The 26,288-nt window shown below is 39.2% G+C and overlaps 1 protein-coding gene across 1 annotated transcript in view; it reads left to right on the plus strand.

The window, feature by feature from the left end:
• Window positions 1–26,288, plus strand: part of MCCC2 (methylcrotonyl-CoA carboxylase subunit 2) — a 44,530-nt gene that overhangs the window by 10,097 nt on the left and 8,145 nt on the right. Inside the window, exons 6-13 of the mRNA XM_036409961.2 lie at window positions 3,071–3,183; window positions 8,919–9,032; window positions 12,414–12,478; window positions 18,206–18,305; window positions 18,853–18,948; window positions 20,253–20,325; window positions 23,855–23,931; window positions 25,051–25,117. Coding sequence (XP_036265854.1) covers window positions 3,071–3,183; window positions 8,919–9,032; window positions 12,414–12,478; window positions 18,206–18,305; window positions 18,853–18,948; window positions 20,253–20,325; window positions 23,855–23,931; window positions 25,051–25,117 — 705 coding nt within the window. The remainder of the gene's footprint in view (window positions 1–3,070; window positions 3,184–8,918; window positions 9,033–12,413; window positions 12,479–18,205; window positions 18,306–18,852; window positions 18,949–20,252; window positions 20,326–23,854; window positions 23,932–25,050; window positions 25,118–26,288) is intronic.

Here is a 26,288-nt window from a genome sequence, read left to right on the forward strand (position 1 = left end):
TTTTTCTTCTATATATATATATATATATATATATATATATATATATATATGTGTGTGTGTGTGTGTGTGTGTGTGTGTATGTATATATATATATATGTATGTATGTATGTATATATATATATTTTTTTTTTCTGTTAACCCTAATGGGTTGAAACTATGAAAAAAATAATAACTAATATATTTTGATCTCTTGAGTGTGAGTTACTATATTAAATGCTTGAGTATATATATAGTTAAAAAAAAAAATCTATTGATTCTAACCCTGGCCAGTGTGGCTTAGTGGGCTGGGTGTCATCCTATGCACCAAAAGGTTCCTGGTTTGATTCCTGGTTAGGGATTGCAGGCTCGATCCCTAGTTTGGCAGCTGATCAATGTTTCTCTCTTACATGTATGTTTCTCTCTCTCTCTCTCTCTCTCTCTCCCCCCCCTTTAAAAAAATCAATAAATATTTAAAAATTTACTGAATTGAGAGAGAGAGAAACATTGGTCTTTTGGTATTACTTTTTAATGCATTTATTGGTTGATTCTTGTATGTGCCCTGATTGGGGATTGAACCCACAAGGCATATGGGGACAATGCTCAGCTAACTGAACTACCCGACCAGGGCCATATATGTAAATAACTCGAGCAGATAAAATTTAAAGAAATTTAATTTAAAAATTTAAAAATTTATTTTTCAATTATAGTCAACATACAGTATTATATATTAGTTTCATGTCTACAGCATAGTGATTCCACATTTATATACCTTATGAAGTGATCACTTGATGAAGTCTAGTAAGGAAATTTAATTTTCAATGAAAGTACTGGTACATTTATATTTAAAATTAAAATACATTTAAATCTATGAATATTTCAAAAAGAACATAAAAGCAAAACAGTATAAAATTGCTACTTTCTGGATATTGGTATAATTTTGTAAAATGCCAAGATATATTATTCATTTATGTAAGGATTTGAACAGGTACTGATGTGGATTTTTTTTTTCCTGGAAAGGAAAATTTGCCTGGTATATATACTTTGTATAAATAGAACACAGTAAATGAATTCCTATTTACAGTGAAGAGTATTTTGTTGTCCTTGTGTTCAGTCCACTTGTAATGACTGGAAATAAGATATAATATATCAAATAATAAAATACTTACTTATAGTTGCAGGCAAGATTAATAGGTATGGGACTAACTAACTTTTTGTGGTTCTACTATGTGCACTCACAGTATGTGTTGAACTAAGTAGTATATCACACATTATTTCATGTCATCCCAATAAGAACTCTGAGAGACAGTTACTGTTATCTTCATTTTACAGGCGAGGGAACCGAGGCATAGAATGGGTAGGAAGTACACCTGTGATCATAAAGCTATGAAGTCACAAAAACCGGTTTGGCGTCTGCCTGCGGACTGAAAGGTCCCAGGTTCGATTCCGGTCAAGGACATGTACCTTGGTTGCGGGCACATCCCCAGTAGCGGGTGTGCAGGAGGCAGCTGACCAATGATTCTCATCGATGTTTCTAACTCTCTATCCCTCTCTCTTCCTCTCTGTAAAAAATCAATAAAATATATTTTAAAAAAAATAAAGCTATTAAGTCACCAAGCTCTGTTTTGAACTCAGCGGGCATTCTTATCCACTACTCTAATGTGCAGTGAAAACAATACTAGAAGGTGCATTATATGATAAGTTGTCACAACTTCTGTAGGTGGTTTTTGTATTAGTGAAAAAGAGGGAAAGACAGTTTCTTAGCTGAACTGGTTAAGCATTTACAGTATTTCTGGGGCTTTAACTGGTCTCAAAGGAGAGAGCACACTATACATTTCAAGTGGAATTTGGCACAGGGTAGGAGAGCCTAATGGATTTGAGGAAAATAGTGAATCCTTTTGGCTGCATTGGGGGATTAGAGAAAGATGCTGTAGAATAGTTTAAAAAGACATTTGTGAATGTAATTAACAAATGATACTGTCGCACAAAATTCAAGCATGGGGGGAGGGAGGGTCAGGGGATGTTCCTCAGCCCAGCTTGCACCCTCTCCAATCTGTTCCCCTCATGGGATGTCCTACTGCCCATTTAGGCCCGATCCCGGTAGAATCAGGCCTAAATGGGCAGTCGGACATCCCTCTCACAATCCAGGATTGCTGGCTCCCAACTGCTCGCTTGCCTGCCTTCCTGATTGCCCTAACCACTTCTGCCTGCCAGCCTGATCACCCCCTAACCACTCCCCTACCAGCCTGATTGATATCTAACTGCTCCCCTGTTATCCTGTTTGCCCCTAACTGCCCCCCCTGCAGGCCTGCCTCCCCCCCCCCCCAATCTGCCCTTCCCTACAAGTCACCCCCAACTTCCCTTCCCTGCTGGCCATCTTGTAGTAGCCATCTTGTGTCCCCATAGGGGCAGGATCTTTGACCACATGGGGTAGCCATCTTGTGTGTTGGAGTGACAGTCAGTTTGCACATTACTCTTTTATTACAATAGATAGGATTGCTAGTGCATGTCTTATGTACTGGCTGGTCATTGGTCGGACAGTTGAACAGACGTACAGTTGATCATTTAGCCTTTTATATATATAGACTAGAGGCCCGATGCAAGGGGCTCAGCCCTCAAAGCTGTGGCCCTCACAGCCACAGTGGCTGCCTCAGCTCTCACAGCCTTAGCTTCATCTGGGAGGTCATCCGGAAGGACATCCGGAAGGTCTTTCAACTGTCCAGTCTAATTAGCAGATTACACTTATTATTCTAGATGTTGAGTTTTACAAGTTCTTTATAATTTTTTGGTATTAACCCTTTATCATTGGCAAATATGTTCTCCCATTCAGTGGGTTTCTTTTCATTTTGTTGGTGGTTTCCTTTGCTGTGCAAAAACTTTTTAATTTAATATAGTCCCATCTGTTTGTTTGTTTGTTTTCTTTTGTTTCCCTTGCCTGAGGAGATGTATCAGAATAAAAGTAGTGCTATGAGAAATGAAAAAAAAAAAAAAAAAAAAGAAAAGAAATGATACTGTCATTGATACAAATGTTCCTGTGTGGAGCACATTTTGTTTCTAGAGATGTACTTATTTCTTTCATTTCCTTTGTCTTCAGTTGATTCGGGAGGTGCAAACTTACCTCGACAAGCAGAAATATTTCCAGATCGAGATCACTTTGGCCGCATATTCTATAATCAGGCAATTATGTCTTCTCAAAATATCACACAGGTAATTTCTTATTAATGAGACATGTTGCTTTTTGCTCTAAATGACTTTGCTGACTAAGCACGCTGAGATTACTTAAAACTAGTGAATTCAGAGTTTAGTCTTTTTCTACAGAAAGTATCTTAAGGTTACCTTCAGTGAGATTCTCCTGTTAATTATGGGAATACACTTTTACTATAATAAAATTTTTAAAAAGAATGGGTACTGAGTAATTGGTTTTTTAGAACTATACTCTGGAGAAACTCTAGTATATGTATGAGGAGACGTGTAAGAAAGTTTGTTGTAGCATTGTTTGTTACAGCAAAAGTTGAAGAGCAACCTAAGTGATCACTAACGGGAGATTAATAATACGAATTTGAGCTGTTAAAGTGAATGAACTAGAATTTCATGCATCAACATAAATAAATCTCAAAAACATATTTAGTAAAAAATAGTAGAATAAATATACAGCCAATTGCTGTATATGTATAAAGCTTAAATACATCAAGTAATACTATTATTTATGTTTAAATACATATGTGAACGTACATACTTGGCTTTGAAACAGTGGTCACCTTTGAAGTGGGAGGGAAGATAAAGGGGTCAGGTAGAGGCTTTAATTATGTATGAAATATTTTATTTCTTTAAAAAAGGACCTGAGTTAAGATTTATTAAAAATCTGTCAAGATTTTTTAAGACTTGGTATTGCCCTGGCCAGTTTTGCTCTGTGGATAGAGCATCAGCCTGCAGACTGAAGGGTCTGGGGTTCCATTCGGGTCGGAGGGCACATGCCCGGGTTGCGGGCTTGGTCCCCAGTGGGGGTGTGCAGGAGGCAGCGTATTGATGATTCTCATAATTGATGTTACTGTCTCTCCTCCCTTTCTCTCTGAAATAAATAAAAATATTTTTTAAAAAAGACTTGGTATTAGGTGAAAGGATATTTATTTTATTTTTCTATAATCCTTTTGCATGCTTGAAATACTTCATTATACTGATGATACTCCTTTGTTTATGTTTTTTTTGGATTTCTTAAGTATGTAGTGTTTTTATTAATATTCTAATTATTTTCACTTGCAATTATATCTTCTTTTTTATTTTCTATCAATAGATTATGTTATTATTTATTATATATTTTATTGTTATGTAGTAACCTTGCCTTTCTGTACACTTTATTTGTCAAAATAGAAAATCCAATTTTGCTCAGTTTTGCATAGATGGCTCTTTCATTATCTGATATGAAAATGTTAGTGTGATCTTTTGTTTTATGGGGGAAATTAGCCCACTTAATCTGGTATTATAACTTCTATAGCTGTACTAACCTTGCATTAATTTTCTAGGACTGCTGTAACAAAGTACCACAAAGTGTGTGGCTTAAAATAATAGAAATTTATTCTCTGAAGTTCTGTAGGATGGAAGTCTGAAATCAAGGAGGCAGCAGGGCCATGCTACCTAAATGGCTTTAAGGAAAAATCTGTTCCTTGCCTCTTCAAGTTTCTGGTGGCTTGAGGCATTTCCTTGCCTTTAGGTTGCATGATCCAATCTCTGCATAGGTCTTCCTCCCCCACTCCCCAGCCCCCAATAGTAGAAAAATTTTATTTATGAAGTCACAGAGGTAGAAAAAGTGAGCCAGCTGGACTATGTGGGCTCAGGAAGGGCCCTTGGAACTTGTGAGAGAGACAGAAAGAGGAGAGAATCAGTGAAGTTCTTCACATGGCATTCTTTTTGGTGTGTTTTCCTCTTTTCCCTATCTTATAAGGACTTCTGTCATTGGATTTCAGGTCCACCAGGGTAATTCAAAATGATTTTATCTCGAGATCCTTAATTATATCTGCAAAGACTCTTTTTCCAAATAAAATCACATTCCTAGATTCTGGGGTTTGGGTATGGACCTACCTTTTTGGGGCCACTATTCCACCCACTGCAGACCTCTAGGCTTGACTGGGAAGGATTCAACCCCTAGCTCACACACATGGTTGTTGGCAGGATTCAGTTATTTGCATGCCTCGTTCAGTTCCTTACAAGCTGTTGGCCAGAGCCTTTCCTCGGTTTCTTCCCATATGGGCTTCTCCATAGAATATCTTACCATGTGTCAGCTGGCTGCAGCAGAGGGATCAAGCAAATGGGCAAGAGAGAGAATGCCAGCCAGATGGATGACACAGCATCTCATAACTTGATCACAGAAGTGACACTTGACATTTGATAGGACAAGGACATCAGATCCATTGCACATTCAAGGGGACAGGGTTACAGAGGACGTCAATACCAAAGTCAAGGGTTTGGGGGATCATTATTAGAAAAGTAGATTGGTGTCAGAAAAGTAGATTGTTGATTTCCTTGGTTTCAGAGTACTGTGAGAAAATGCATCTGAAGTGCCCTTAGGAATATGGTAAAATCCCCTAATGTAGATGTGCTAATAATTTGTCAGCTAATCACTTGTGAGACTTTCCTACTAAATTGGTAGGTCTTCCCTCTCCCAACCCCAGATGGCATCATGGCACTCAGTTTCATTTCCTCATTGTTTTTATTGTTTCTATTATTATTTGGCAAACTAATTCCTCTGTCTTTGTCTCCTCCACCCTCACCTGTATAGTTGTTGGCAGTACTGCTCTTTTCTCTCCTTTTGTTTTCTGGTTATTTAGTTCTATGTGACTTACTTTTGAAAGTGTCCTCTTTTAGATTCTTACAATCTCTTTTCTACTTCCTTGACTTTTTTTTTTAGTACTGAAACAGTTTGAATGGAATCTGATGTTTCAGTACAAAGAACAGACTGACTAAGTGAAATAGTGTGCCTTGCTCCTGATAGAACCTTGAAGAAAAAGCCCATAAAATATTTCAGACATGCACAAAGTACAAAGAATAATAGAACAAAATACTCACCTCTCAATTCAGATTTATGAAGTGTTAACGTTTTCTTATTTTTGCCTTAGATTTTTACTTTTTTATTATTATTTTTTTAAATATATATTTTATTGATTTTTTTACAGAGAGGAAGAGAGATGGATAGAGAGTTAGAAACATCGATGAGAGAGAATCATCGATCAGCTGCCTCTTGCATACCTCCCACTGGGGATGTGCCTGCAACCAAGGTACATGCCCTTGACCAGAATCGAACCCGGGACCTTTCAGTCCTCAGGCTGACGCTCTATCCACTGAGCCCAACCGGTTTCGGCTGCCTTAGATTTTTAAAGAATTTATTTATTGCCCTAGCTGGTTTGTCTCAGTGGATAGAGCATCAGCTTATGGACTAAAGAGTCCCAGGCTTGATTCCAGTCAAGGGCACATGGTCAAGGGCACATACCTCAGTTGTAGGCTCAACCCCTGGTGGGAAGCATGCAGGAGGCAGCTGATCAGTGATTCTTTTTCATCATTGATGTTTCTCTCCCTCCCTCTTCCTTACTCTCCAAAATAAATCCTATGTAATAAAAGCCTAATAGCAAATCGACTGAATGGAATGACTGGTCACTCTGACCACCAAGGCAGATGCCAGTGGGGGCCCCCTGATCATCCTGCCAGTCACCAAACAGATTGGCCCTGATTGCCAGCCAGGCCTAGGGACCCTACCCGTGCACAGATTTTGTGTACCAGGCCTCTAGTAAACAAACAAACAATTGAAGTAATTAACACCCATACTGAACACTTCCAAAAAAAAACCCCAAGAACTTACTGATAAATCACTTACCCATTCAAAATACTGTATTGAAGCATGGGTGGACTTGGAGAACATTATGCTAAGTGAAATAAACCAGTCAGAGAAAGACAAGTACCATATAACTTCACTCATGTGGAATTTAATTAACAAAATGAACTACCAAGCAATATAAAGTTAGACTCAGAGAGAGCAGGCAGACAGCTCTGGTGAGAGGAGGGTGTGTGTGTGTGTGTGTGTGTGTGTGTGTGTGAGAGAGAGAGAGAGAGAGAGAGAGAGAGAGGTGGAGGGATTCAGCAAAAAAAACTCAAAACTTGTGGACATGCACAACAGTGTGGTGATGGTGGGGAAAGTAGGAGTGGGTGGAAGTGGAAGAGGGTATAGAGGTGATAAATGGTGTTGGGAAAAATAAGTAAATAAAAATAAATCAAGTTTAAAAATAAAAGAATATTGTATTAATGGGCATATTGGCTATTTGCATATTTTCACTATTATGAACACCGCTACAATGAATGTTTTTTTGTGGACTCATAGGCATGAGTTTTTCTAGACAAGCTATTTTGGAAACAAACTACTGGGTGATTGATAAATAAAAACAATAAGTGATAAACATTGTTGTATTATGGTGACAGAAATATTGCAGGTATTTTATTTTATTTTTATTTTTATTAATTTAATTTAATTTAATTTTATTTTATTATTTCTTAAAAAAATATATGTTATTGATTTTGTACAGAGAGGAAGAGAGAGGGATAGAGAGTTAGAAACATCGATGAGAGAGAGTCATCGATCAGCTGCCTCTTGCACACCCCCTTCTGGGGATATGCCCGCAACCAAGGTATATGCCCTTGACCGGAATCGAACCTGGGACCCTTCAGTCCCCAAGCCGATGCTCTATTCATTGAGCCAAACCAGTTTCGGCCTTTTAAATAACAGGCCGACATTTTAAATAACATACATGAAATAGGGAATTATGTCTTTTTGTGCCAGCCATTTAGATAAAAAAATCTTGACTTGCTGTCTTCATTTTTGGATTAATACTAGTGGGGTTTTTCTTCAGAACAGATAATGTATGACCATAAGGAAAACTGGTGGAATATTGGAATTAGTAGCAACATAGGATAATTAAAGAAAATATCTATTACGTACTTTTCTTATTTTTCTTTGTGATACTATTTATTTGTAGGGGTAATCAGCAATATTTATTGTTCATTGTGTCATACTGATATCTAAGAAAGAATATTTTTATGATGAAAAAATTTAAACACATACAAAAGAATAGGGCTGTGAACCCGACTGTATGCATCATCCAGCTTCCACACAATTTTGAACAAGATTTTCAACTGTGATGCTAACATTATTTTTCTATTTTGATGTATCATATGCAGAGTAACACACAGTATTAATAACACTCATTATTTCAGTTTTACTGTGAGATAAGTGGAAATTGTTTAAAGAATTTATTAGTTTATTTTTATTTATTATTTTTTTACTGTTTGAAGCATTTCAAATAGTAGTACATATGCCCCCTCCCCCCCCCTCCCCCGAATTTATTAGTTTTAAAAGTTATCCTTTCATACAGTTTTGCCAATTTATGTGGATTGTGAGTTCTCCATTAGTAGTTTCCAGATAGAATAGTCTATCTGGGCATTTGATGGGGAGATTATCCATAAATTTGTAAAAGTGTGACATAAGCCCTTCAAAATGCTTTGATACAAGGAAACTATTACAAATGTTTATAGGACTCTACTTTTATTTTTTTAAATATATTTTTATTGATTTCAGAGAGAAAGGGAAAAGAAGAGAGAGACATCGATAATGAGAGAGAAACATTGATTGGCTGCCTGGTGCGCGCCCCACCCTGGGGATTGAGTTCCCAATTTAGGCATGTGCCCTGACTGGGAATAGAACCTTGATCTCCTGGTTCATAGGTCAATACTCAACCACTGAGCAACCATGGCTAGATGTAGAGGACTCCACTTTTAAAATGAAGTACAGGGACCAGCTAGTAGTATGCCCTCGTACTGCAACATTTATGGGACTATAGATTCAGAGACAGTATAATTCACTGTTTGGGCTGTACTGATGCGTTTCATATATGCTTGGGTTCCAGATAGCGGTGGTCATGGGCTCCTGTACAGCAGGAGGTGCTTACGTGCCTGCAATGGCTGATGAAAACATCATTGTACGCAAGCAGGGTACCATTTTCTTGGCTGGACCCCCCTTGGTAAGAACATAGTTTCAATTGGTTGAAGTAAAATATACATAGTATAACATTTTCTATTTCTACCATTTTCAGTATACAGTTCTATGGCATTAAATATATTCATTTTGCTGTGCAGCCATCATCACCATCCATCTCCAGAACTTTCTCATCTTTTCCCTTCCAGCTATCTCTTCTTCCAGTGACCCACCAGCCCAACCCTCAGTGCATACATGACCCACAAGGGTGGGCAGCCTCCATGCTAGTTGGGAAGTAGGCAGGAGACTAGCCCTTAGCTCAGACCCACACCTAGTCATCTGCTGGTGAACATAATTCAGCACTGCCTGCCAGGATAGTGATGGTGCTGCTGTGCTCCACCCTAGACACTTGGGGGTGCGTGCCAGGCCAGGCCCTCACTCAGGCAGGTGTGGCAGTCATTAGGAAGGAGGCTGGGAGGAGAGGGAAGGACAGGCCCAGGGCTCAGGCTCTAGTTAGCAGGAAAGCAGGGAGTCATCCCAGAGAGGTGGTGGGAGACAAACTGTCCAAGAGCTGAAGCCCAAATTCCAACTCACACACTCCATTGTCATCTCAGACTTTACTTACAGAACATGAATTCAAAGATAAATTAGAATTTCAATAGAGTGACCATCGACCATTAAACTTCAAGCACAGGGCCCTTCTGAGAATGGGACCCTGTGCAGCCTCACTGGTCGCCTGCCTCTGATGCAGCACTGAGAACTGAATTATGTAATCCTGGCTCTTCCTCCCCTCCTCTTTAGTCAGCTCCCTTCCAGTGATTTTCAGTAATGCAGTCATCACTACACCATGCTTATGGCAGACATGACCCTAGATTGAGGAATAATAGAGGATAGGTGGAGACACAGGTAATTATTACACCAAACAACATAATGTCTCATAAGTGAAATCCAAGAATATTAAATACTTAAAAGAAGAATGTCATATAAAACCATCATCTATATAAAATGGGGTATTGTTCAGCTATAAAAAGGAATGAAGTTCTGACACATACTACAGAAGAGATGAATCTTGAAAACTTTATGCCAGATACAACAGGACAGATCTCATTATTTCAGTTTTACTGTGAGATAAGTGGAAATTGTTCCACTTTTGTGAAATATTTAGAGAGGTCAAATTCAGAAAGAAAGTAGATGAATATTTCTCAGGGACTGGGAGTTACTGCTAATGAATTTGGGTGTTTTTTTTTTTTGTGAGTGATGAATGTTCTGGAGTTGGTGGCAGTAATGGTTGCCCAAGTTTGTAAATATATTAAAAATACGAATTGTATACTTTTAATGTTGAACTTTATGGTATGTGAATTGTATCTCAAGTATGTTTATTGCTTCAAAATTCCGTCAAAGAATCATCTTTGGTTTTGGAATATTAACACAAATTTATTTTTAAAAGCATGTTAAAAGGAGCATAAGTTTTGGTGTGAGGTCAGTATATTTTCCACATGATGTGCTAATTTTTAATAACTTATTGAGGATCAGGTCAGCCTGAGGAGCTGCCATTTCATATTCAAAAAGCCTGTGGTGTTTATTATTCTTTAACATTTCTCTAGCTTTAGGTGATAGCGATCATTGTTTAATGAGAGGAAAATTCATGCAGATTTACCTTTGTATAGTAAAGGGTACATATTTTCATGAGTAGTTCTTGTTCATTTTTTATTAGATAATGAATAAAGATGTGACTAAAAATTGAAAATAGCTTTTTTGGAATACAGGCAGCTGCATACTACTAGAATAATGCTAACTTGGCAGCCAGGCAAGTCTACGGTCTGTCCCAGAATTGATTCTTGTTCCAGAGTCCACCATCGAAACACTTGTTTACAGCACAAAAAGAAGCAGTAGCATCCTCATCTGCTTGAGAATTCTAAATTTGACACTTGTTTCACTGAAAATTGAGAAAAGGCTTGGTATGTTTCACACATAATGTGGGGTTGAGTTGTAGTAGCTTAAAATGGTTGAGAAAAGCATAGTGACAAGACAGGTTTTTGAAAGAGCTTTGTTCTCCTGTCTTTTGTTTATCTTCTGAACTTATTATTTAGTAGAATGAGCTATTTTAATTTTATCTTTGACTTTTATCATTTTTGCACCTATCACAGTACCAAACATGATGTGGGTACTCAATAAATATTAACTAGTGACAAATCCTTATATTTTTAGTCAGAACTCTGAAAAAAAATATAGTATGTTGGTGTTTATTCCTTTTTACAGCTTTAAATATCCAGGCAACTCTTATAATTAGTTATTGTTTGGACCAAATGATATTTTACACTGAATTTCTTTGGGAGGAAGGAGAAATAAAAATTTGATTCTGGGGGTGGAATAATTGGAAATGAAATTTTTAATTACCTTTCCCAGTGGAATTTTTTATTTTAGACAGAGCTTTTGATGTAGTGAATAATAAGTCATTTCTGTGCTGTATTTTAGGTTAGTGTTCATTTTTCTAATTAAAGCTTTTCCTATTTGAATACAAAGAACTCAATCAACTTAAAGAAGTAGGAATCAATAAGCAATTTCTGAGGATCAGGTTGGCACTTAGTACTGAAGACTTTCCTTGTTTAGAATTTCTCAGGCTATAATTAAGTCATTCTAAATTTATTACTTGAGGTTTCTTTCTTTTTGCTCACATTCTACTGAATCTTAGATGTGAGTAATCTTAGGTATTTTTTCCATTTTAAAGTTACTATATCTTTAAGAGTTTGTAATACCGTAGTCACTGGAGTTTTTCAGCATAGGTGAAGAAAAGGCAATATATCAATGTATTTATTGAGTGTTCAAAGATGAGTAAATCACAGTTCCTACCATCAAGGAACTCACAGTATAGAGGAGAGGACAGCGACACATGCAGATTACAGAAATATAGTCAGGCAAGTGCCATGTAGGAGGTCTAAGTGGAATACCCTTGGACCATGGATAAGCAAGCATTGCTCTATTATATGCAGTGTCATCAATGGTGAAAGGCCTGAGTGGGTCAGGGAAAGGAACATAGAGCAGGTGGGTCTTGAAGGGTAAGCAGGGATTCACCAGGAGGGTGAGAGGGAGCAGGGAGCCCCGGCCAAGGGCACAGACACTAAGGCTTTAACATGCAGCGGAGGGAGCCTGACGGAGGGGACAGAGCAGGCTCGCGGGCCAGAGATGCCTGTGTTCAAATCAAGTTCCATCTCTCGCGCCGGGGCTGTGGGCAAGTTCCTTAGTGACTCTGGGTTCAGATTTTTCATTTGTAGACTGGTTTGCTAGGCAAGTGGAAGGAAAAAAAAATGTCTTTAGCTCTGTAGAAGAAAGAGTGGTAGGTATAGGCAGGTTAGGTGCTGTGTGTTAGAAAAACATTTGTATATTTCAGATGGGCAAATCTCACCTTTGGCTTTTCCCACTGTTGTAGGTTAAAGCAGCAACTGGGGAAGAGGTGTCAGCTGAGGATCTTGGAGGCGCTGATCTTCATTGCAGGTGAAACGGGAAGAGGTTGTTTCTTTTCAGGATTGATTGCCGCATGTTTTAAAAAGTGTAAATTATTTTTCCAAGTATTAAACTTGCTACAGTTTACTTGTTCTCCATCTGCTGTTTTAGGGTTCAATTCTTTGAACTGTGTAGTTGTGTTTCTAAACTAGAACATCAGCTTTTCCATTATAGAAAGACTGGAGAGACAGGTTTCTTTTTTGTAATGGGTAATATGGCTTTTATTTATTTATATATTTTTTTCTTTAAATGAATCTTTATTGTTCATATTATTACAAATGTTCCTCATTTCCCCCCTTCCCACCCTCCATTGGAGAGACAGGTTTCTTATTTAACAAATATCCGTTGAGCACCTGTTAGCCAACAGGCACTGTTCTAGATCTTTGAGATGATAAATATGTTCTCAGGGAGTTTATAGAGTGGTCAGGGAGGTGGGCAATAAACAAATATTATCAAAAATTCATATAAATGTATATGTGTGATAGGCCTGCAAAGGAGAAATACAGGGAGAGCATATAGAAGGTGGATCAAACCCAGTGGTTAAATGAACATTTGGGAAGTGGAGCACAGGGTGCTAGGTGGTGAACTGCAGTTCAATAATGGACCACACGAGAAAATGAAATAAAGATGTTTGTTAACCAGGGGCCTGGAGGAAGTCTATGGCATGCCTTCAGGGGCCACATAGGGAGGTCAAGGCAGTGCAGACAGAGAGAAAGAAAGAAACTGGGGCACATGGTTGTTTTTTTTAATTTTTAATTTTTATATTAATTTTAGAGTGGAAGGGGGGGGAGGGAGGGAGGGAGGGAGGGAGGGAGGGAGGGAGGGAGGGAGAGAGAGAGAGAGAGAGAGAGAGAGAGAGAGAGAGAGAGAGAGAAACATCAATATGTTGTTTATCATCATAATTAGAGAGAGAGAGAGACACACCAATAATGATAGAGAATCATTGAACAGCAGCCGTCTTGCACGCCCCCAACCGGAGACTGAGCCTACAATTCAGGCATGTGCTTTTGACCAGATTCAAATTTAGGACCTTTCAATCGGCAGGCTGACACTTGATCCACTGAGCCAAACTGGCTAGGGCTGGGCACATGTTTTAATAAGGTCCTAGGTAGAAGTGCTTTGGGGTTCCTGGGCTAGGGCCGGATTGTTCCATTCTAAAGAGTGGAATTTTGGTAAGCCCAATGGGGTCTTATTTAAGGGTGCATAAGACATAGGTGCTGGGAGGAAGGGGAGACTGCTGATCACAAGGGCTGCTGGGAAAGTCAAATCAGGGCTTACAATTGCTTGTGACTCTCAGTTGCTCTGTAGGGCTTGTGCCTGTACTAGTCAGTTTAAAGTCCCTGCAGGCCTCTTGGCCAAACAAATGGATGCTTAGGCGGTAGTACCTGCTATCAAGAGCTTAGCTAATCTTTTGATAGCAGGTAAGTGTTTAACAGCTGGTTCTCTGGGGGAGGGAAAAGCCCTCCTTTGTGGCATCTGACCATTTTCGTAGTATAAATTATTCCACCACAGCTGATTTAAGCTATCAACAGAATGCAGCTGAGTGTGGAGTCAGCAAGAGATTGGCACACAATAGGCTCTTGTGAGTCAAGTGCCAGCTTGCTCTGCACATCATTGGTCCAACTACTTCAGGTTAGAGTTCAGGGGTAAGAAGACCATCTACCTCCTAGAATTTTATGAAGTGACTAGAGTTCCGATGCATGTAATTCGTGCACAGAGGGGGAGGGAGTTTGGTGGTGTCCCTCAGCACAGCCTGCACCCTCTCCAATCTGGGATCCCTCCACAACCCAGAACTGCTGGCTCCCAACTGCTCGCCTGCTTGACTTCCTGATTGCCCCTAACTGCTTCTGCCTGCCAGCCTGATCACCCTCTAACCACTGCCATGCCAGTCTGATTGATGTCTAACTGCTCCCCTTTCAGCCTGTTTGCCCCCAACTTCCCTCCTCTGCCTATCTGGTCACCCCTAACTGCCCTCCCCTGCAGGGTTGATCACCCACAACTGCCCTTCCATGCAGGACTGGTCCCTTCCACTGCCTTCTCCTGCTGGCCATTTTGTGGTGGTCATCTTGTGTTCACATGGGGGCAGGATCTTTGACTACATGGGGGCAGCCATCTTGTGTGTTGGAGTGATGGTCAATCTGCATATTACTCTTTTATTAATAGGATAAATGAGACAATAAATTAAATTGCTTGAAATAATACCTGCTTTAAATAAATACCTATAAATGTTAATTACCATTATTACTGTTGTTGTTTATCATCATAATTAGACATTATGGGTTTTGGACCTTTTTAAAAAAAAGAGTAATTAGAAAACCATTGAAAAGCTTTAAGCAGAATGTGCTATCACCAAATATTTCATTTAAAGTAACTCTCTCTGGCTACTAAGTACAGAATTGTTGGAGGGTTGACAAGGGTCTACATGGGGGACCAGTTGGGTGTTGGTATCGGTAGCATTGGTGAGAGATGTTGGTGGCTTAGGTGATTAGAGTGGTAGTGAAGGTAGGGGGTTAGCAGAGTTGAACTCTATTTTAGAGGTGGAATTCGGAGACATGTTGATGGATTTCATTTAAGGGGTGCAAGAAGGTGAGATGACAAAAGATGGTGACATGAAATGGCTTTACTTTCTGAGATTAAGAAGGCAGGGGGAAGAGCAGATTTGAGGATGGGGCAGGGGGATCAAGCATTCCTTTTGGATCTGATAAGTTAGAGATGCTTGAGACATCCAAGTAGAGATGCTGATGAGGCAGTTAGCTATGAGAGTCCAGAGCCCAGACCGGTGCTAGAGCTCTTTATATGGGAGTCCTTAGCGTAGAGATGGACTGTAAAACCATAGGATGAGCTGAACTCACCCCCAGGTGAATATAGATGTAGAGGAGGGCCCAGGATTACACCCTAAAGAACCCAGACCTGAATGGCAAGTGTCTAATCATCAGATTCTAGAGTGGTAAACCTATTTTTGATCTTCCAACCACAAACAACCTAGGGAGGCAGATGGGTATAATAATTCTGCTTTCCTATCAAAGAACACTGCCATGCAATTAAAGGTTTGATTTAGGGGCCTATCTTTGCCCCAGGTTTTCATTCCTTTCTCATTGAACACTTATTTTGAATAGATTGATTGTACTATAATAAGTGCTAATGAATAATACAGAGATATTTTAGCCCTAGTCCCTAATCTCAGGATTTATAATTTAATTTAATTAGGCAGCTAAGAGAAATAAATGAATGAATTAAAAACAATTACAAAATATGCTAGCATGCTTCCAATTTTACAACTAGAGGCCAAAGGAGGAATGACTAGAGTTGAGGAAGACATAGAAAAGCTTAGAGGGAGATCTTGAGGGTCTGCCTGAATTTGAACAGAACACTTGTTCATTTAGGTGAGCACAACTGTATGAGCAGAGATGCAGCGTGACTGCCTTATCTGACCATTTACTGACTGTTGCAGGGAGACAGTGAGTGGATGTTTCAGCCTGTGGAGAAAGAGGACGCAGGTAGAAAAGGGTGAGTGGGTACAGGTCAGTGTGGCTGTTACTGTTTGTAGGAGCTTAATCTGGGAAAGGTGAAGAAGATAGTATTTATTATTAACAAAATGTTTTTGACTTTAAAAAATGTAACCCAATGCCATGAAAGCTGTAGGCAGTATATCAATTTAGGGTAGGTTCTAGAATTCATCTTTCATTCGCCTCACTTATTTCCATTGTGACTAGACAAACCACTTAACCTTCCGGAGCCTTATTTCCTCGTGCGTAAAACAAAGGAAAGGATAGTTCTTACCTCAGCACAGCATCTGGTGCGTACTAAGCACCCTATTACTACCGGCTGTTATTCTTAACCTGCTTAGAATCATGGGACAATGATTAGATGGTGATGGCTTTTTTGGGGGAATAATGTCATAAAATTTGCTAGTCACAAATTGCTTTGGGATCTCTCTGTCTAATCAAAGAGTGATAAATGTGTATTTACAAAGATTCTCTCTGTCTTTATAAATACATATTTATACCTCTCTGTTTAGTCATCAGGAAGAATTAATTTGACACAAAGACTTATGTAATGTAATGCCTCATCAAAGTATTTGGTAAATACTAGGCAGCTTAAAAAAAAAAAAAAGCATTTTATTTTAAATTAGAGGCCCCGTGCACAAAATTTGTGCATGGGGGTGGGGTTAGGGGTGGGGGCCCTCTCAGCCCAGCCTGCACCCTCTCCAATCCAGGACCCCTTGAGGGATGTCTGACTGCCAGTTTAGACCAAATCGGCAGTTGGACATCCCTCTTGCAGTCTAGGACTGCTGGCTCCTAACTGCTCACCTGCCTGCCTGCCTGATCACCCCTAACAACCTCTGCCTGCTGGCCTGATCGCCCCTAACTGCCTTCCCCTGCTGACCTGATCACTCCTAACTGCCCTCTCCTGCCAGCCTGATTGCCCCTAATTACCCTCCCCTGCCAGCCTGATCGCCCCTAACTGCCTCTTCCTCGGCCCCGCCACTGTGGTTTTGTCCAGGAAGGACGTCCGGAAGATGTCCAGTCTAATTAACATGTTATCTTTTTATTAGTACAGATATTTACCGATTTGGAAGCAATTCCTTTTGCTTCTGTTTGTTTTCTGAATTACTACAGTCAGAGGTCAGCATTTGTAGCTGGTATTATATATGAAGCATTTAAAAGATATCATCAGTTGTAAATTATCTTATTAAATTAGAGAAAGGGAAGGGTTTGCTATTGCAAAGGCACTGGAAGGCTGTAATGAGGAGCAAGAACAGTCTCTGCTTTTATTCAGGGACACCCAATCCAGAGGTGGAGAGTGACACAAAACCACTGTGCGAGCAGTTCTAAGAAATGTCTCCCAAGGGTTTGTCTTTTTCCCTAGAAAAGATATCAAAATTGAGATTGCAGCAGCTTAATCCTTACTCATAAAATGAACCAAAATTCTGCTTGTTTCAGGTATATAGTTTGCCTAACTTTACCATTTTGTTTATACTTTATTAGAAAGTCATAGTACTTTACCTCTGAAACAAGAAGCCATCTAATTGGAACAGAACCAGAGCAAACCCATATTGCATTGACACTGAACTTAAAATTGAATAGAAACTTCCTTGGCCCTTAAGACAGAATCATTTTAGCAATATCCATTTTACCCATAATCCAAGGGACAGTATCTTAAACCTTTGCATTCGTTACCCTATGACTGATTGCTTTTAGATGTAACTTTAGAGGGAGGGAGCGCAGCAGTCTTTCAGAAACGTGAGGCCATAGTTGGCATCTTCATTAGGAGCTCAGTTAGGTACAAAAACTTTTTGTTGTTACCAACAGCATCATGAAAGTGTGTCATCTGTGGTTGTACTTATCTTGTAGAATTTTGTTTGATCTATGTTGGATGACCATAAAATAGAAGTCCTTATCAGCAAGGCCCCATGGTCTATAATAGTTGAAGGAAGTCAAGACAGAAATAGAGGCATGGATTCCTATGCAGTTACTAGTGGTTCTATGCAAGGTTCTATGCATACCTGTTTTTTCCTGTTTGTAAAGCAAGGATGATACCAGGGACATTACAATCAATGTTTGCCAGGGACATTATGAAGAACAAATTAAATATAATTTATTAAAATGGTTTGGAAGTAAAAATGATGCCATCCTTAGATGAGAGAAGATATTTGGGGCTTAAGATATTTCATTTTTCTTTTTCTCTAATCTGATTTTAGTGTGCTTTACTCTATAGAAAGTCCGGAGTCACTGACTACTATGCTTTGGATGATAATCACGCCCTTCACTTAACTAGGAAGATTGTGAGAAGTCTCAATTATCAGAAAAAATTGGATGTGAGTTGGATGAGTCCTTATATCTTTTATTTTTTCTGAAAAGCTTTTTGGCTTATGTCATCTATATTTAGAATAGCCTAAATGACCAGCCGACTGGTTGGTAGCTATGATGCTCATTGACCACCAAGGGCAGACACTCAACGCAGGAGCGGAAACCACAGATGTGGAAACATGGGACAGACTGATGAATCTCAGAGGGAAAGGGAGAAGAGAGAGGAGGGAAGGAAGAGATTAACCAATGATCTTATATGCATAATAGAGGCCTAGTGCATGGATTTGTGCACCAGTGAGGTCCCTCAGCTTGGCCTGTGGGGATTGGGCACAAAACCAGCCTGGTGCATGGATTTATACACTAGTGGGGTCCTTCGGCCTGGCCTGTGGGGATCAGGCCAAAACCGGCAGTCCAAATCCCTTGAGGTATTCAGATTTTGAAAGGGTGCAGGCCAGGCTGAGGGACCTCACTGGTGCACAAATTCGTGCACTGAGCCTTGAGTCTTGAAATAATGTTTTTAAAATGGTTAATTGAATTTTTTTTTGTTTTTTGCAGGTTAGCATTGAACCTTCTGAAGAACCTTTATTTCCAGCAGATGAATTGTATGGAATAGTGGGCGCTAACCTTAAGAGGAACTTTGATGTCCGAGAGGTATGTAAGTGGAACTATGAACTGTAAACCTTGCTGTCCGTCTTCTGATATGTGTATACCTTAACCTAAAAGGAGTAGAAATCTTTTTAGGTTAATTATACTACTATATGTATGTGGGGTGATCCTTTATTATCAGATTCAGAATCAGTAAACCTTCATTGAAGGTGGTGGGGGAGAGAAACTTTCCTCTACCCATCAGGGTTCTTTCTGCTAGTCTAACAATGAAGTCTACACAAGGCAGATTAGATTAAGGGAACAGCCAAATTTAATTATGCATGTATGTATGGAATCCTCACATACATGAGAGAGACCCCACATACATGAGAGGTTCAGGGACAGAAAGTTAAAATGAGATAAATATGGCATTCTGAGCTAAGGATGAAGGAAGGCGCCTTGGAGCTTCAGAAGGGAGGAGGGTCATTTGCAGGACATTAAGAAGAACAGATGTTCAACAATTAGAATTTCCCCCTGCCTTATAGATAGGTCAGTAATAATTCTGAGTATAGATTAGGCCCCTAATTTTGATTCTTTAAGGGAGATGTAAAAGTTTCTCATGACCCGGTAGGGTCTCAGTTACCTTCAGCTTAAAATAATCCACATGTCAAAGTAGCATCTGTTCTTCTGAACCCCTTCAAAGGCTTAAAATAATAATAGTTCCCTTTTAAGGACAGCTAGGAAGTGTGCTGTGGTTAGCACTTTTTAGTCTTACCATTTTTAAAAAACAGATGAGGAAACTGAGGCTTAGAGGATTTTAGCTAGCCACGCTGCGGCTCTTAATTTCTCACTGGTAGAGCTGGGAGTCAGAGCTGATTCTTCCTCTCAGCATTATTTCATTAGGTTATTTTGCTACTATGTCATCGTATCTTCACAATTCTGTCTCATCTTTGCAGAAGTGAGAACTGAGACTCAGAGGGGTTAAATGACTTTACTCCAGGACACGCAAATCATATGTGATACCTCAAGTTGGAGGCTGGTCTTTTGACTAAGCTCTCTATCTTGCTTTCTGATTAAATCCCTGACCCTAGGCCAGTATATTTGAACAGCCACTGAAGCTTTGAGTCTGACAACCAGCTCTCTGCTTCTCTGGTATCAACACGGTGCTAGTACTTCTATAGTGAAGTGTAAAATCAGAGCCCAGAATGACTTCATATGAAAGTGTAATTCAAGTGAGAAGATTTTCTATGTAGGGTGACATTTTGTGAAAGTGACAACTTCAATATGAATTTATTTTCCTTATAAGTAACTTTAATGTAACAATTCCTTTGTAATATAATTTTTAGGGACATTGTTATTTTTCCTCTTAGGTCATTGCTAGAATTGTGGATGGAAGCAGATTCAATGAGTTCAAAGCCTTATATGGAGACACATTAGTTACAGGTATAAAGATGAAGAATTGAATGTGAACATTTTTTGTTGCTTGAAAATAAGTGTTGTCTTGTCTCAAGGCTTTGTTGCACTTGGCATGAGCTTTGTTATTTAGAGCTGTACAAATGTGTGAGTCAGTTTTTAAAGGGAGTTGCTTTATAAAGATCAATTGAAGCTGAATGGCTTCATGGATCCAGAGTTTTAAATGATGATGTCTAGATACTGTGGTATAGGTCTTTATCTGTGACTTAGCAGCATTAGCTGTATAAAAAGTTTAGAACAAAATAAACTGATGAACAAAAAAGATCCAGAGACATAGAAACATGGAACAGACTGTTGAATCTCAGAGGGAAGGTGGGGATAGGTAGGTGGTTGGGAAGAGATTTACCAAATAACATATGCATATATGGATAACCCATAGACACAGACAGTAATGTGGTGAAGGCTTGGGGTGAGAGGCAGGTGTGGGCTAGAAGGGGTCAATGGGGAAAGAAAGGGGACATCTGTAATACTTTTAACAATAAAGATACATTTAAAAAAATTCTTATTGTCAAATTAGCAGAAATATTTGTAGTTCTTTTTGTTTCTCTGGATAACTATTTTTGAAAATTTCAGCACTGTCTTCTTTAAAAATATGTTTTTATTGATTTTTTAGAGAAGGGAAGGGAGAGGGAGAGGGAGATAGAAACATCAATGAGAGAGAAAAACATCGATCAACCACCTCCTACACACCCCCAACTGGGGGTTGAGCTTGCTATCTGGGCATGTGCCCTGATGAGGAATTGAACTAATAACCTCTTGGTGCATGAGAGAATGCTCAGCCAACTGAGCCACACTGGCTGGGCTCAGCACAATCTTTTGTATTATTTAGTCTCTAATTCAACTGGGAAATTGTATATAATGTTTAAACTTCCTGGGAGGATGCAGACTGAGTTAAACTTCACGACCTCTGTGTAGGTCTTATGTTGATTTATGCAAATACTAGATCCAGAATATAGGACGGAATACCAAATCTGAAAAAACAAAACAAGGATATTTATAGAAATTAATTCATTCACCTGAAGTGTTAAGTTTGTAGGCCTTTGGAGAAAAGTATTTGAAACATAGATGCTAGACCCATAACTATTTTGGACAAATGGCAAAAGAAATGTGGGTTTTTTTTTTTTTTTTTTTTTTTTTGTCTGATAAAAGCTCAAAAATGTAGCAGTAGTCTGAAGATAACATTTCAGAGTAGAATAAACAACCAGCTGTAAAAAATCCAATTTGCAAATATACATTGAAGCTTAAGGGTAAGTCACCACACTTTCTCTTTATCTGATTTATGAGCAAGAGAAGGGTTGACACTGGGAGTGGAATTTATGTTTTTGTATTTAGGTGTTTAAGAGCTTTTGTGTGATATATAGACAGGATTTGCCACTTAATAGTTCAGGATGTAACCCTCATTGTGGGGCAGTTTAAAATAAGTTCACACTGTTTCTGCTTCTTTCTCAAGATGGATGGGCTGTCCTCATTGTCTCTCTTTTTTTTTTTTCATTGTCTCTTTTTATGTATTTGCCTGTACTTGCTAAAAAACTGGTGGTACCTTTGTCCCCTACAATACTAGGGATATAGCCAGTTTCCTCCATCTCTTCTTGACTGTACTGGACTTCAAGTAAGGTTGGTGGAGGGGGAGGGAAATGAGAAGAAGAGTCGGGGAGCATGAGAGGTGAGAGGGAGGAGGGAACATGAGAAGGTGAGGGCCATTTCGGGGGAGGAATGAGGAGGCAAAGAACAGATTTTTCTAAGGATCAGGTGTGCCAGGTAGCTCCTAAGGGTTTCTTCCTGCCTTTGCACTTGCCATTTGCTGGCCCTAGTAGGTCCTTGGATATTTTACTTTCCTGTTTGGCCCATAGGAAGCTGGTGAAGGTGCTCCCTTCATGGGTGTCCCTATTTTAGTGGGGCATGTGGCCCACTCACTAGCCCTGTGCCTGGAGATGGGCTGAGGACGGGTTAAAAGTCTAAATAGTGAAGAGAGTAGGATATCTTCAGGGGTAGCACCTTAATGCTGAGAGATGAGCGAAGTTCCCAGTCATTTTGTGGGTGGGGCAGGACTCAAAGTGGATTGCTGGGCTGTTTGGGAAGTTCACCCCTTTCTACATTGATTCTAAATGGCAATGCAAGTGAGGGTGTGGCTAGATTTTAGGCCTGAAAGACCAAGAGAAATCTAGTTGACCATTGATCAGTATGTCATTTTTATCACTTTACATAAACATAATTAAAAATAAATCAAAGGTCAGAGTAAAGAACAAAAATAGAATTTTAAAAATTTAGTGTTCTGCTTGTCAATAGACAACAGAACAGTCTTACCCATTAATTTTTTGAGCACCTGCTTTGTGTCAGGCATCACATACTGGGTGTCTTAATGGCAACCTGTCCTCCTTGAGCTTAAAGACAAGAGCCAGGTTCTAGAAACTCTGGTACCATGCTGCCTTTGGTCCACGTCAACCAGCACAGGTGTTGACTCTTGGGTTCCAGGTATTTGACATCTATATGTAGTCATAAGTAGGCTTGTTGAGAATTATTCTTGGAAGATCTCTCTAGTCAAGGGCTTCAGGTTCACAAAATAATCTCCTGAAATCATCTAAAGTGTGTACCTCACCAAATCATCTTTCCCTTCTTTTCTTCTCCTTTAAGAAATATAAACAAAACTTATGGAAAGAAGAAAGAAAAAGATGCAAACTGAGAAAATGAAATTGGAGTGATGCATTTTTCTTCTAAGCTTATTTAGATTTCTTTAAACTTGGTTATCACCAGGCTTGACAGTGTTCCTGTTTTGTTTTGTTTTAATTTGTCTTTGCTAAGTGTATCTCCCTCCCTCCCTCCCTCCCTCCCTCCCTCCTCCCTCCCTCCCTCCCTCCCTCCCTCCCTTCCTTCCTTCTTTCCTTCCTTCTTTTTCCATTGACTCTAGAGAGGAAGGGAGAAGAGGAGAGATAGAAACATAAATGATGAGAGAATCATTGATTGGCTGCCTCCTGGATAACCCCCTCTGGGTTATCGAACTTAGGACCCTTGACCGGAATCGAACTTAGGACACTTCAGTCCCCAGGCTGGTGCTCTATCCCCTGAGCCGAACCTGCTAGGGTTCCCCTTCATTTCAAGGGCCTGTCATTGCCACAGGCATTTTCAGGCAAGCTAATTACCTGAAACTGGCCCATAGTTTTGAACATTGACCTTTAAAGGACTCTGTATCTTTGATTATTCTATTTCAGAATATCCTTCAAGTCTGGTACACAGCGAGCACTCAGATATCATATGTTACAATCTAACCAAACCAAGCAGTCAGACAGGTGGTACGACCCTTTACATGTGACAAGCCCCTTTTAAGAAAGCAAAAAATCCAGATTCCAGTACCTTAGAAATAAAATGTGACATGAGCTGGGGTATACCCTAGACAAAATCTGTACATTTTAAACTTTGATTTGAAATTAAAAGATGTTAAATATGTTTGTTGTGAATTAAAAGCCCTCTGAAGTACATAACTTTATTTCCATTTTCTTTTGAGGATTTGCAAGAATATTTGGATATCCAATTGGCATCATTGGAAATAATGGAGTTCTCTTTTCTGAATCTGCAAAAAAGGCAAGTACTGTTAACCATGTTTCAAGATTTTCTAATTTATTTATTTTACTTTAAATTCTTTATTGTTGAGAGTATTACATATGTCTCCTGTGCAGCCACCACCTTGTTGACCTCTCCCAGCCTGCTCCCGCCCCCTCCCCCCAGTACAGGCACTCACTCCCCTACTGTCTGTGTCTATTGATTATGCTTATATGTATACATACAAGTCCTTTGGTTCATCTCTTACCACCCTTCCCCCCCTTGAGGTTCAGTGATCTCTTTGATTCTTCTATGTCTCTGAATCTATTTTAGTTAATCAGTTTATGTTATTAATTATATTCCACAAATGAGTGAGATCATGGGATATTTATTTTTCTCTGCCTGGCTTATTTCGTTTAGCATAATGCTCTCCAGTTTCATCCATGCTGTTGCAAATGGTAAGAGTTCCTTCTTTTTTATAGCAGCGTAGTATTCCATTGAGTAGATGTACCACAGTTTTCTAATCTGCTCATCTGCTGATGGGCACTTAGGCTGTTTCCAAATCTTAGCTATTGTAAATTGTGCTGCTATGAACATAGGGGTGTATGTATTCTTTCTGATTGGTGTTTCTGATTTCTTGGGATATATCCTAGAAGTGGGATTACTGAGTCAAATGGGAGTTCTATTTTTAATTTTTTGAGGAAATTGCATACTGTTCTCCACAGTGGCTGCACCAGTCTGCATTCCCACCAGCAGTGTACGAGGGTTACTTTTTCTTCACATCCTCGCCAGCACTTGTTTGTTGATTTGTTGAGGATAGCCATTCTGACAGGTGTGAGATGGTATCTCATTGTTTTGATTTGCATCTCTTAGATGATTAGTGACTTTGAACATTTTTTCATATGTTTCTTGGCCTTCTGTAGGTCCACTTTTGAAAAATGTTTAGGTCCTTTGGCCATTTTTTGATTGGATTGTTTATCTTCCTTTTGTTAACTTGTATGAGTTCACTATAAATTATTGAGATTAAACTCTTACCAAATGTAACATTGGCAAATATGTTCTCCTATGCAGGGGGCTTTATTGTTGTTTTGTTGATGGTTTCTTTTGCTGTGCAGAAGCTTTTCATTTTGATGTAAAGATTTTCATCTTATTTGCTTCTAGGGTGCTCACTTCATCGAGTTATGCTGCCAAAGGAAAATCCCTCTGCTGTTTCTACAAAACATTACTGGTAAGAAAATAGTGTATTTAGTTTGGTTGAACTTAATCTAGAGCTGCACTGTCCAGTATAGCTTAAGAAGTGACCACCACAATAAGTCTAGTAACCATCTTCACTATACATAGTTATTGCAATTATTGACTGTCTTTTCTGTGCAGTACATTATATCCCCAGGATTTGAATTTTTTATTCCAAAGAGTGGTTTGATCAGTGTGAACTCTCTGGATTTCATGTTCCCTAGATGATCTTAACGTGGAGGATGAAATGATTTTTAAGGTCTCTTAAGGCTCTAGAGTTCTTTTCCCAGAATTCCATGATTCTCCCATATATACTTTTTTGTATATGTCATATAGGAGACACTCAGAAATGTAGGTTAGCTGAAAACTTATTTCCCCCAGTCTTCTAAGTCATCTTTGGTTATCTCAGGTTTAAAAGGAGGAGATCCTCTTAGTTTTTGGGATCAGGCAAATCTTCATGAGAAGAAGTTTGGCTCTTTACAGTCAGGAGGGCTTTAAATATTATTGGTGCTAACGCATCTTCATCTTAACTTTAAGGTAATTGGCTAGGTGAGTTTTGAGAGGAGTCACATCCAGATGGAAGCCTGAGGGCGCTGTGTGGCAACCTCATAAAATGGGCAGAGAAAAAGTAGCTTCACCAGGGCAGGGCCTTGTTTCTACAGTGACTCATGACTCAGAGCAGAGGTTGAGTTTGGTTTTGCAACGTTGCATTTGAGGGACCTGTGTGGCATCCATTTGGAGACATAAAGTAGACAGTTGACAAATATTGAGCACAGAAGAGATATGTTAGCTGGAAGTGAAAATGTAGGTAGCATCAGAATATGGCGATGGTATTTAAAGCTATGGGAATAGATAAGAATACTCTGAATAGAAAAGAGGACTCATGGACAATCTGTGAGTAACTTTGATTTCTTCTACAGAGGTGAGAGTAAAGAGAGAATTGATTATGATTATATTGTTGTTTTTGAATGGGAAGTATGATTATGTATGATTATGTTGTTGTTTTCGAATGGGAAGAAGAATGGAGAAAGCCAAGTGAGATGGCTTCTATCTTTTTTCTTTCTTTTGTTTTTGTTTTTTAAGAAAAAATCATCTACAGGAACTAGAGGGGCAATTGAGTGTGGGGGGTAGTGAGAGGTTAAAGAGGGGCAGATAATGAGGTAGAT

Source organism: Pipistrellus kuhlii, unplaced genomic scaffold (assembly GCF_014108245.1).
Source record: "Pipistrellus kuhlii isolate mPipKuh1 unplaced genomic scaffold, mPipKuh1.p scaffold_m20_p_4, whole genome shotgun sequence".
Taxonomy (NCBI): Eukaryota; Metazoa; Chordata; class Mammalia; order Chiroptera; family Vespertilionidae; genus Pipistrellus; species Pipistrellus kuhlii.